This window comes from Dipodomys ordii, unplaced genomic scaffold (genome assembly GCF_000151885.1).
Source record: "Dipodomys ordii isolate 6190 unplaced genomic scaffold, Dord_2.0 Scaffold14, whole genome shotgun sequence".
Classification (NCBI taxonomy): Eukaryota; Metazoa; Chordata; class Mammalia; order Rodentia; family Heteromyidae; genus Dipodomys; species Dipodomys ordii.
Window position 1 is genome coordinate 4,461,088 of NW_012267230.1, and position 13,066 is coordinate 4,474,153.

Here is a 13,066-nt window from a genome sequence, read left to right on the forward strand (position 1 = left end):
CATTCTGCTCGTAGATTATGGACGAAGACCCTTGTTTGGAGAAGCAGAAGAGATGTTAAGACGCAATTCGAGGACGGCGCCCAGCAAGGTCCAGCGCCGAGGATGGCACCAGGTCTGGACACTCAGGACAGAGTCAGGCATGGCCCTGGCTTAAGCTTTAGAATGTGGGAAACAGAACACGAGCCAGGGTAGGCTGGGGGTGGAGAGTGGAGCGTCCCTGGGCCACCATGATGCCCTCTGTGTATGTGCGGCTGCTCGGGGGACCCAGAGCCAGCCTGACCCCACTGGAGAGTCACGAAGGGGCAGACTCACAGCCTCTGTGGGCTGACTCACCCCTCCAGCAGGTGTTAAATGAACACCTACTATGTGCCAGCGCTGGTCTTAGCTGCCAAGGCTACAGTGTGCAGGCTTTGGCTGAAGCTGAGGATGGCGGCCCCTCAGGGGAAGGAAGGGGGTCAGATGTGAGCTGCTCTTTTTTTGTTGTTGTTGTTGCCCATGGGGCTTGAACTCTGGACCTGCGCTCTGTCCCTGAGCTCTTCAGCTCAAGGCAAGTGCTCTACCACTTGAGCCACAGCACCACTTCCGGTTTTCTGGTGGTTTATTGAAGATAAGAGTCTCACAGACTTTCCTGCCCGGGCTGGCTTTGAACCACGATCCTCAGATCTCAGCCTCCTGAGTAGCTGGGATTACAGGCGTGGGCCACCGGTGCCCAGCTAGGGGTTGTTTTGACCATGGTCATTGAACCTGTGGCTAGCAGGATCAGAAGCTGGGTCTATCACCTTGGCCCAGGCCTCGGCACAGCTGGTAGAGCCCTTGTGAGCCTGATGGGCCCAGCCTGCCATTGCAGGAATCCAGGGATCACCATGAGTCCTCATTGTGCTGCTGGGGAAGTCGAGGCCAGAGAGGCGGGGGCCCCAGGGCTCCTCAGGAAAGCAGGGAAGGCTGGGATTTGAACTGAGGCTGGCACTCAGGGATGTCTGAGGGGCCCGGGCATCATGATGAACAGAGGGACAGGAAGAGCACCTGCCTTTGGCCGCCTCTGCTCCTCTCTCATTCACGAGGCCTTCCTCCCCAGCTCCCACAGACACATCTCTGGGTTGTTTTGATGTCTTCTGTGATCAAGAATTACATTTCTGTCTCTGCTTTAAGCGGCTGGTCTCAGAGTCCACACAATTGAAGAGACTCAGCCTAAGATTAATTAGCATCCCCTCCCAGTCTCTCCTGGGGTTCTGCACTTTGCAGGACCTAATCATGGCTAATTTCCTAGCTTCCCAAAGCCCCGTGTGCTCATTGCCCTTCTGTAGTCCCGTCAGTCAGGGGTCACTCGGTGCCTAACAACTGAGACCATTCAGAGACAGTGCTTGGGCTGGCGGTAAGGCGTGAGTGTGGAGCTGGGCATCCAGGTACAATGTCCAGGGAGCAAGGCTGCTTGGCTGTGGCCTGCCAGGAGAGCCGCTGCCCAGGACAGTCGGGAAGATGGAGCTCAGGCATTCCAAGGAAGACCTTAGTACCTGTGGGACATCTTGACAAGCCCACCATCTCCCCCCTGGCCCTCCTGCTTTTCCGCCCTCACTGCGGCTGGGATGCATGTACTGGGTGGAACCAAATTTGCACCCAGAGCCTGAACCATAAAAGAAATCAGCTTCAATCTCTAACGTTGGAAAACAAAGAACAACAACAACAACAAAAAAAACAACCCAAAACCTTGTCATTGCCAGGTGCCGGTGGTTCACGCCTGTAATCCTAGCTACTCAGGAGGATGAGATCTTGAGGATCACGGTTTGAAGCAAGCCAGGGCAGAAAGGTCTGTGAGACTCTTATCTCCAGTGAACCACCAGAAAACCAGAAAGTGGAGCTGCGGCTCAAGTGGTATAGCACTAGTCTTGAGCACAGAGAGGATCAGGGACAATGCCCAGGTTCTGAGTTCATCCCCAGAAAAGAGAAAGAAAGGAAGGAAGGAAAGGAAATCAGCACCAGATGCCAGTGGCTTATGTCTTTAATCCTACCTACTCAAGAGTTCAGATCTGAGGATTGTGGTTCAAAGCCAGCCCAGGCAGGAAAGTCCATGAGACTTCTCCAGTGAACCACCAGAAATCAGGAAGTGAAGCTGTCTCTCGAAGTAGTAGAGTGCTAGCCTTGAGCAAAAGAGCTCAGGCTCTGGGTTCAAGCCTCATGATCACCACCACCAAAAATCAGCAAATTAGTGCTTTTCTTCTCAGCCTCAGCCAAACAGGCAGCCTGGTGTGAAGTGGATTGGGGTTGGGGGCTGGTCCCACCTGTCTGGACCCATCCCCATCCAAACCTGGCCTCACTCCCTCAGTGTTGGCTCAGGCTGAAGTGCACTAAGAGAATTTTGAAGGGCTGGGAAGGTGGCTCAGTGGTAGAGTGCTAGCCTTGAGCTGAAGAGCTGAGGGACAGCGCCCAGGCCCAGAGTTCAGCCCCCACAACTGGACCCAAAAAAAAAAAAGAATTTTGAATCTCTCAGCCTCCCTCCGCACCCCATTTTCTTTGTGTAACTCCTGGGGTTTCTTTCTTTCTTTCTTTTTGCTTATGTGGTGCTGAGGAATCGAACCCAGGGCCTCATGCATGCAAGACAACTGCTCTACCACTGAGCCACCTTCCCAGCCCCCTCCTGGGGTTTCTTGAAGTCAGGTCCTATACACTGTTCCTGAGCTTTTTTTTTTTTTCCCCTGGTCCTGAGGCTTGAACTCTGGGCCTGAGCACTGACCCTAAGCCTCTCTGTGCTCAAGGCTAGCACAATCCTGCTTGGTCTGGCTTTGAACCAGGATCCTCAGATTTCAGCCTCCTGAGCAGCTACGATTACAGGTGTGAGCCGCCAGCGCCCAGCTTCTGAGTTCCCCTTGTTACATAACTCTGGGCCTGGGTTGTGGCAGCCAGCCTGGAGGAGGTGCCCACACATGCCTCTGTGTGGCTGCGCTTGACCAGGGCCCCTCGTGCAGCCTGCCCTCAGTGGGGGCCACCATGAGAACTGTGATTCTCAGTTGCTGGTCAAGTGCGTAGACCGTGTCAGCGACACTGCCATTACTCTCACAATGGAAAGGGGCAAGATGGTGTCCTTTGGCCCCACGCAGTGGAATTAAGTCCTAAGTCCATTCAGACAGACCTCTGGCTCCCTGGGGTACACAGGAAGAAAGTCTTGTCCTCATCCTTTTCCCTGCCCCCCACTTACATCTCCCCCCTTCTTTGGTCAGAAACCTCCTGAATGACACAGCCATGTCCTCTGACCCCACACAATCCATCTTCCTCTTCCTGTGGGGTCACCATCCTGCCCAGCAAGCAGGCAGAAGTTTGGGGGTACAGCACCCCCAGTTCAAGGGGAAGGGGCTGCCGCAGGCACACAGGATGGAAGTTCCTTCGGCCAGGGTATCACAGAGCCACCCATTCGTGGGTGACAGATGTCATGACCCCACCCACCCCTCCTAAACTGTCTGTCTTGGGGGTCTGGTGGCCGTTGGTGGTGGACGCTGGGCGCCTGTGCCGCCCGCCTCGGCCGTGGGGCGGTTGCTGGTGATAGATCTACAGCGTCTGTTCCTACTGTCCCCCTCCTCCCCCCACTCCTGGCCCTTAGATCTTTGTGCCGCCATCAGTGGATTAAGATTTATGGCTTCCTCAGCCTTGTAATACTTGGGTGGACAGCGGCCTAATCAACAGAGCCGCCGTTTACCAAAATGCTGTCAGGTTTGATGAACGTCACGGGCTCTCAGCATTAAATCGGCGGTGAAGGGATTGGCCTGCTCTCGGTTGACCGTGGGCCGAAGCCATCCCGAAAGAAGCCCACAGCAGGCTCACTACCTATGAAAGCTGGGGCTCAGCTCCCCCTCACCCCACGCAGCTGCTTCCTGGGTGGCCTGAGCAGTGGGTCTGTGCAGCAGGGGGGTCCCCTCTGCATCCTCCTCCTCACCCGTCCAGGGAGAGCCCTTCAGGAAGGCCAGGCTGCTCCCCCCCACCCCTCGCCTTCCTTTGCAGAAACCAGCAGAGCTCACCCACCTCTAGAGGGAGCCAGAGACGCAGCGCACACCCGGCCCGGCCAGCCGAGGCGGCTCGTGCATTCTGGGGGAGCGATGCACGCCCGCCCGTAGCCTCCTTTGCCGAGGGAGGTGGCAGATACACACAAATAACTCTGGCCGTGCGTGGACGGGGCGGAGTGTAGGCTGCCGATGAAATCAGCTGGCTGGGGGCTGGCAGGTGACAACGTGGAGTTGAAATCCAGCTGGAGGGGAGGTCTTCCCAGGTCTGGGCATGGAAAGAGCACCGCTCTGGGACACCCACTCCTGGTTAAGAAACAAAACAAAAAAAGGAGCCAAGTGAGAGGCAGCCGCCCTCCCGTGTAAGGGCGGGCAGGTGGGAGGCAGGGAGCCGTGCTGTGCTGTGCGGGGCTGGGGGCTGGGCTGGAACCTGCCAGCCTTGGTATGGGCGGGGCTGCTCTCCATCTCCTCCCTGCGGGGGGGGGGCAGAGGAGGCTCCCTGGGCCTGGGGGCGGGCGAGCAGGCCAGATGGCGGGCCTATTTATTCCCCTCTTGGGCGGGTGGACACCCACTCAGCATTACCAGTGCTTTGGTGCCCGCATTCGCGTGGTGCCCCGTGGCTTCATCATCTTCCTCTGTGGGTACCGTGTGCTGGGGAAGGCCTTGCTTGACCCCCCGTGAGAGGCCCCGTGTTGGCATCTTGGAGGTCTTGGTGAGATGAGCGTTGTGCTGCTGCGGACTGCAGGAGAGCGCTGTACCTGGGGGCTCCCCTGTGCCAGGCTGGAGCCCTTCAGACGTTCTGAGATTCAATTCAAAGGCCAGCAGAGCCCATTCACCCCAGTCCTCCCACTTGTTAGCTTACAGCCAGGCTCAGCTCGCCTGGGAACCCAAACCGTGCAACAGGGCTCACTCTCTTCTCAGCTGCACGCGTTGTGTGTCCAGGGGGGCCACGTGGCCACCACAATTCCCCAGCACCTCTGTCTCCTGCTCCTGCATCTCTTCTGCCACCCTAGAACATTCATCCAATCATGGCGGGCCAGGGGTGGGCCTCATGCTCTGATTGGCCCGCCTGGGTCACACGCTCCATCTCTCCCTGGCAGCAACTCAGTTCCCCTGAACCACAAGGACTTGAGGACTAGAGGCAGGCGGGAGGGTTTCCCAAAATGGGACCAGGGTGTCGTTCCTGACACCAGGGACTACATGCTAGACAGGCAAGTGAAGTGTGCTGGCCAATGATGAAGAGCGGAGGTGGGACCAGATTCCTTCACCTCTCAGGGTTCTAGGGGAGGCCAGCGCAGCTTGTCTGTGGGCCCTGGTCAGAACCTGCCCCCCCGAAGGGCTGGGCGTGAGGATTCAGGCTCTTCCTGGGCTACGCCCAGCAGTCTGCCACTTGCCTCTTCCATCTCTCTGCCACTGTCCCAGCTGGGGAGGGGAGGAGCCGGGCGTGGAAACCCAGGGCTCATGGTGAACTCCAGCGGTAGGGTTCCTTGCTGTTTCCTTGTGTGGACCCCACTCAAACACTTAAGAGCAAGCAGAGTAGCAAGGCAGCGAGAAGAGCCGGCAGGGCACGGCGAAGTGGCCTCTCCACGGGCTTTTCCTCCCGTGTCCGTGGCCTGGCGCCGTATCCTTTGGTGAGAACGCCACTCTGAAGTTCTCCACAAAGACTGGGCCAACTGGAAAGTGGACACTAGAGAAGGGATCATGGAGAGAAGTGGGGGGTGGCCTGCCACCACCGCCTAGGCCTATGCCTGTGTTTCCCAGACACGGATTGGGAACGCTAGGGAGAAGAGCGCCTCCAGAACCTCCCAGACTTGTCCCCTGCTGTGCACGATGTAGGATATCCAGTGTGTGTATGTGCAGGCCAGGGTTGCCCAAATCTGGGATCAGTTCGGTCAACAGGGCATTTGTGTGTGTGTGTGTGTGTGTGTGTGTGTGTGTGTGTGTGTGTGTGTGTGTGTGCCATGTTTAACACTTGTAGAAATTCTGATATGTTAGCCAGGCACCGATGGCTTACGCCTAGCTACTCAGGAGGCTGAGATCTGAGGATCGAGGTTCAAAGCCAGCACAGGCAGGAACGTCTGTGAGACTCTTATCCTTAATAAACCACTCAGACAACTGGAGGTGGTGCTGTGGCGCAAGTGGTAGAGCATTGTTCGCCTTGAACTGAAGAGCTGAGGGACAGCAGACAAGCCCAAAGTTCAAGCCCCATGACCGACCAAAAAAAAAAATTCTAATATGTGCAAGTCTAAAGAGGGAAAGTAAAGACCTGGGAGTCGCTGCAGGAGGCTGGCAAGCTACCTGGGGCGGCCGGGACCACAAAACTGTGATCAGGTGGGAAGGTGGGCACCTCCACCCTGCCCGACATCCCCAATCTCTCTCTTGTGTGCAGAAATCCGTGCAGATCAGAACAGAAGCCGGCTCGCGCCTCCACATCGAGCCTCCTGTGGACTACTTGGAAGACTTTGAGCCCTGTGGGGAAATGGCTGGCGACGCCAATGAGGCTTCAGGGGACCATCCACAGGTAGGAGCCGCTGCAGGGCGCTGTGGCCCTCCGGGGGCCCTTGCCAGCCCTGACCCACGCTGCCCCTCACCCACCCTTCACGGCTCATCTCTCAATCCTGATGTGAAGAGAGCGGAGCCTGTGCCAGGCACCTGCTGTCCTAGTCAGGGAGAAGCCTGGTGGACAAGAAGGGGCATTGTGGCACGGATTCATGGGAAAGCATCCCAGGCAGAAGGAACAGCCCTTTGCAGAGGGCTGACTTGTTCACAGATCAGGGTGCAGGCATGGCGTGAACAAAGAGAATGAGGTTGAGGTGAGGCTGAGCACAGTGGATGCCAGGCGAGAAGCATGCATACGCAGCTGGGCTTGCTGATAAGGGTATTGCTTTTTTTTTTTTTTTAATTGTGAGAATATCATACCGAGGAGTTACAATTACATGGGCAAGATAATGAGTACATTTCTTATCAAACATTGTTGCCTCCTCTTTGTTTCCCCTTCCCATCTCTTCCCATCTACCCCCCCCACCTCCCCCTACCCGATCCCCCCCCCCCCCCCAGAGTATTGGTTTTTTGTTGTTGTTGGTGGTGGTGGTCATGGGGCTTGAACTCTGAGCCTGGGTGCTGTCCCTCAGCTCTTCAGCTCAAGGCTATCGCTCTACCACTTGAGCCACAGCACCACTTCTGGTTTTCTGAGTGGTTTATTGAAGAGTCTCACAGACTTTCCTGCCTGGGCTGGCTTTGAACCGTGATCCTCAGATCTCAGCCTCCTGAGTAGCTAGGATTACAGGTGTGAGCCACCGGCACCCAGCTGGGTATTGCTTTTGTTATTAAAAAGGAATGATTGTATCAACTCCATTTCTGAATAAAGCAAAGTTCTTTCTTTTTCTTTTTCTTTCTGTACCTATACCAGGGCTTGAACTCAGGGACTGGGTTCTGTCTCAGCTTTTTTTTTTTTTTGCTTAAGGCTGGCACTCTACCACCTGAGCCACACCTCTACTTCCAGCTTTTTGGTGGTTAGGTGAATAAAAGAGTCTCCTGGACTTTATTACCCCGGCTGGCTTTGAACCCTGATCCTTAGATCTCAGCCTCCTGAGTATCACGGATGACAGGTGTGAGTCGTCGGTGCCCAGCTAGGCAAAATTCTTGAGAAGTAACAGGTCAAAGGTCAAGTTGCTAAGTTCCTCCGCCCTTGTTCCAGCCTCGATCTCAGAGCCTACAGGGCAGAGGTCCTGACCATGGCTTCTGGCCAGAAAACTGCTTCATGAGACGGCAGTGTCTCGGGAAGGAGGAGCAGGTGCGATCCAAGGCCTCGTTCGTCCCTTTCTGGGGTGCATTTTACTCACAAGGGGGGAAGGTCAGGAGCAAGGGTGTCTGTGCCTCACATACTGGTTACAATATTATCCGCCAGTGCACTGGTAATGCTTGCTTTCAGTGAACCAAACCCCATCCACAGGAGAGAATGAACACTGGGTAAAATGGTAGGTCTTATTGCCTTTCACATACCCAGAGAGCTTGCTTTTGTTTGCTTGCTTTGTTTGTTATTGAGTCAGGATCTCTGTGTAACACAGGCTGGCCTCAAACTGACAGCCCTCCAGTCTCCATCTCGGGAATTAGCGGGATTACAGGCATGTACTACCGTGCCACTCATTCACTTTTACATCTGCTAAGGAGGACTCTGCTGGAGCTGTCATTACCAAACAAACCCTCTCCTTTCTTTTAGCTGGATTGCAGCCATGTTCAGTTCCTCCACTGTGTCCCTGTGTGTGTGTGTGTGTGTGTGTGTGTGTGTGTGTGTGTGTGTGGATGTCCTTCAAGTCAGGGGCTCTGCTAGTTTGCCTTTGATCAGGCACCCGGCACGTCATTCAATGAACACTTAATTCTTCCTGCCCAGGCTGCCCAGCTCCTCCAACACCAGGCAGCCACGTCCCTCACAAGCTTTTAAGAGCCATTAGCTTCCCTGCCCGTGCCCAGGGCCAGCGTAGCTGCTGCTGGTTCCAGCGCGGTTCATTTCCTCCACCGCGAGCGCCTGATTGTTTCTCTGTCTCTCCCTTCTCTCCCCATCTTGAGGGGCTCTCCCCAAGGCTTCACACTCAATTTCCCCTTCGAGTTATTTTCCTGCAAAAAGAGAGAGGGAAATGGCAATGCCAGCTTTCCCCGCAAAGGCAGTCGCATTACCAGAGCTGAACAGGCCAAGAATAGAGAAAGGTGCCTGGGTAAACCTGACCTTCACTGTTGAAACTGACCAGCCTCTCCCTTCCTCCCATCCCCGGTGAAAGGACATTTCCTGGTTGCTCCAAGTTCAAAGACCACACATCACAGGTGTGAACTGCAGGCTGGCATTAGCCAATCAGGATGCCTGTGTGACCATCTGCGTCACCTTAGCCAATCAGGATACCTGTGTGACCATCTGAATCACCTTAGCCAATTAGGATGCCTGTGTGACCATCTGAATCACCTTAACCAATCAGGATGCCTTTGTGACCATCTGAATCACCTTAGCCAATCAGGATGTCTGTGCAACAGTCTGAATTGGGGATGGGGGATTCTTTGCAAACGTGAAATTTTGGAGTCCACATGTTTGTTTGTTTGTTTTTGAGTGCTGGTCCTGGGGCTTTAACTGAGGGCCTGGGCATTACCCCTTAGCTTTTGCACTCAAGGTTGGCACTCTACCACTTGACCCACAGGTCCACTTTGGCATTTTGCTGGTTAATTGGAGATGAGACTCTCATAGACTTTTCTGTCTGGATTGACTTTGAACCAAGATCTTCAGATCTCAGCCTCCAAGTAGCTAGGCTTACAGGTACCAGCTCCTAGCTAGGGGTACCATCTTTTTTTTGTTGTTGGTCGTGGGGTTTGAACTCTGGGCCTGGGCGCTGTCCCTTAGCTCTTCAGTTCAAGGCTAGCACTCTACCACTTGAGCCACAGTGCCACTTCCAGCCTCTTCTGTTTTTGTGGTGTTGAGGAATCAAACCCAGGGCCTCATGCATGCGAGGCAAGCACTCTACCACTGAGCCACCTCCCCAGCCTTAGGGGTCCATCCTTTTACAGGACCACTGCTGTTTCCATGGACAGGTATGGTCCACACTTCAGAACCAGATGCTGAGGATAAAGCAGGAGATAGTATACTTTGGGGGAGGTGAGAGGGCTTCTGGATACTGCAGAGTAAGGGCTGGAGGGAGAGGGTCAGCGGCTGCTATTTCTCATGGGCAGCAGATGTGGGGTTCCCCTTGCAGAGGCCATGGTTAAGTAGACCTTACAAGAGGGAAGGTGGCAGCTATGTGGTACAAAGTGCCCTAGACAAAGGGAGCTGGGGCAGATGCAAAGGCCCTGGGGTGAGGAGCCGAGGCGGAGAAGGGAAAGAGGAGGAAAAGATGGGAAGACAAGAGTGCATTGGAGTTGGGACCATCATAAACATGAGGGATTTTTCCTTGCCGAAAACCCTAGGGTTTTGAGCCATTTTACAACTAGACAGTTCCACCAACGGGTCGTCTCCCAGTCATAGCTGCTGTCCTTGGAGCATGCGCCGTATTAAGTATCAATAGTGAAGCGGTCTCAGTCTGCAAGACACCAATATAATCGTAGTCGTGAGATACAGATTCAGGTAGATTGCAAGTTTACACTGATGTCCCATAGACTTCAACATGTTTTATTTTCTATCTTCTATCGATTTATTGACACCCCCCCCACCCCCACAAAGGACTTTCTATTTGTATGAGACAGGATCTCACTATGTAGTCCGACCTGGCCTTGAGCTTGAGATCCTCCAGCCTCTGTCTCTGGAGTGTTGGGATTACAGGTGTGTGCCACCATACCTGGCTTCAGTGAAGTTTCAGAAGCAAAAACCACAATGAAAAGGGAGATGACACGGTTGTAAGACGTAAGAAAGAGATGGGGTGAATTAAAGGGTATACAAAAGGAGTGGGGGACACAGACATTCTTAGGGAGTTAGAGATATTCTGCAGCCTGGGGCGGGGCAGGGGCAGGTCTCAGGAGAAGCTGAGATAATCTGCCCAAGGTGCAGCTCCCAAGGCCCAGGGCTCAATCCCCAGCACCGAAAATAGATAAAGGAATGGATACATAGAGAGATAGAGATAATATATCTACATCTATTCACTTAGTTTATCATAGAAAGGGATTTTTTACTAAGGAGGTGAAATTTTGAGAGCTAGAAATTGGATTTGTGTTGTGATCTATAAAGACATTACTATATAAATGCAAATGAATACATAAACCCTTTAGCTGTGGTTTTTTCCTACTTTGTCAGATTTGAGAGAGAAGACCCAAAACTTGGGAAGATAGAGGTAGGCAGGAAAGGTTTCATGTTAGGATATGAAAACCCAGGTTGCATGCTGGGAGGGAGGGAGAGGAGCACGGCCCCTGGGGGGGGGGGTTCCACACAGCGACTCCTGGGCGGGGTCAGCTCCTATGCGAGGGGGGGGGCGCATCCCCCCACCCCTCGCTCTGCTCACCTCATCCTTGCTCTGTTTCATTTTGAGTAGGAAACTGCTCTTGCCCATGGTGTTTTATATTCCGTATTCTGGACCAGGAATGTAGCACGGACAGTGAGGCCATGGGTTCGATCCTCAGCCCTACAAATACTTACATCCCCTCTTCTGAAGAGGCTGGGGCTTGCCGGCCTGTGGCGGGAGTTGCAAGAGTGGCTGAGGTCCGCTAAACCAGGAGTGGTTGCTGGGCCTTTCCACAAAGGACTGGGGGGAAGCCACCAGCCTTTAGCGCCTGTTTCCTCATCCCACTAGAAGAGGGGGGCTGGCTGGCACTGGTAGCTCATGCCTGTAATCCTAGCTACTCAGGAGGCTCAGGGCTGAGGATTGAGATTTGAAGCCAGCCTGGGCAGGAAAGTTCCTGAGACTCTTATGTTCAGTTAACCACCAAAACGCCAAAAGTGGAGGTGAGGCTCAAGTGGTCGAGCACTAGCCTGGAGCGAAAAAGCCAAGTGAGTGTGCAAGGCCCTGAGTTCAAGCCCCAGTACCAAAGAGAAGAGGAGGAGGAGGAGGAGGAGGAAGGAGAAGGAGGAGGAGGAGGAGGAAGGAGGAAGAATGGATTCAGTATTCAATATTTTCTCTTCCCGCTGGGAAGAGTTATACTAGAAAGCCCTGTTCCTACGTCACACACACCATGGGAACAGAGGGCGTGCGTAACTGATGGGGTCTCCGTCACCCCCAGACTTTGTGTATGTCACTAGGCTGCCGGGGTTGAATCTTGCTCTCCACCGCTACAATCCAAGTAAAGGAACAATGGCTGGATTATGTGAATGAGGGAGGGAAGGGGTGGGTTGAAGGTGGGCTGAGGAGGGGGCTGGGGGGGCTGGGGGGGGCTGAGGCAGGTGGGGGGTACCCAGGGGAGGGCAGCCTAAGAGGTAGGCAAGGCTCCTGGCCACCCCTTCATTCAGCACATCACTAAATTGTAATTTGCAGGATCAGTGTTTTCCCAACCGTGAGTCAGGACAAGTAAGCTGCCAAAGAGTTTGTGTGCACTTGCACGCAATGGCCGAGACGCTAGGGTTTCTGGCATTCGGTGTTTAGTTTGAAGAATATTGACATCCATGATCGGGGCAGGACAGAAGCAAGTCCTCACTTGGCCTCAGCCCAGCCTGGGAGGGAGAGAGGAGAGACCAGTCCTGGGGCTTAAACTCAGGGCCTGGGCACTATCCCTGAGCCTTTTTACTCAAGAGGAGCATTCTACCCCTTGAGCCACAGGCCCACTTCTGGCTTTTTTTTTTGTCAGTTGTGGGGCCTGAACTCTGGGCCTGGGCGCTGTCCCTCAGCTCTTCAGCTCAAAGCTAGCGCTCTACCACTTGAGCCACAGCGCCACTTCCGGCTTTTTTCTTTTTGGGGTGCTGAGGAATCGAACCCAGGGCCTCATGCATGCAAGGCAAGTGCTCTACCACTGAGCCACCTTCCCAGCCCCAGATCTGAGCCTCCTGAGTAGCTAGAATTACAGGTGTGAGCCACCAGTGCCGGGCCAGTCCTGTTTTCATTTTGGCAGTGCTGGGGTTTGAACTCAGGGCTGGCTAGGCAGGTGCTCTGTTACTTGAGCCATACCTTCAGCCCTTTTGTGCTTTAGTTAATTTCCATCTTAGGTTTCATGGTTTTGCCTGACCAGGTCCGGCCTGTGATCTTCCTACCTGCAGCCTCCTGCATAGCTAGGATTACAGATTGTGCACCACCATGCTCAGCTCATTGATGGAGGTGACGTCTCACTAACAATTTTATGTCCAAGGTCTTCTGAAACTATGATCCTCCCAATCTCTCTTTCCCACATAGCTGGGATTACAGGTGTGATCCATCATGCCAGGCTTCAACTTGTTAAACCTGTATCAGAATCATCTGCTCTGCTTATTAAGTATGCAAATCCTGCTAGGCACTGGTGGCTCACACCTGTAGTCCTAGCTAGCAGGAGGCTGCAGCTCAGGAGGCTGAGATCAGAGGATCGTGGTTCGAGGTCAACTTGGGAAGGAAAATCTGTGAGAGACTCTTATCTCCAATTAGCCACCAAAAAAGCCAGAAGTGGAACTGTGGCTCAAAAGAGGTAGAGCACTAGCCTTGAGCACAGAAACTCAG

General features: G+C 54.0%; 1 protein-coding gene across 1 annotated transcript in view; it reads left to right on the forward strand.

Moving 5' to 3' along the window:
• The window catches only part of Kiaa0556 (KIAA0556 ortholog), a 116,467-nt gene that overhangs the window by 52,865 nt on the left and 50,536 nt on the right, over positions 1-13,066 (forward strand). The window contains exons 5-6 of the mRNA XM_013011138.1: positions 15-112; positions 6,376-6,507. Coding sequence (XP_012866592.1) covers positions 15-112; positions 6,376-6,507 — 230 coding nt within the window. The remainder of the gene's footprint in view (positions 1-14; positions 113-6,375; positions 6,508-13,066) is intronic.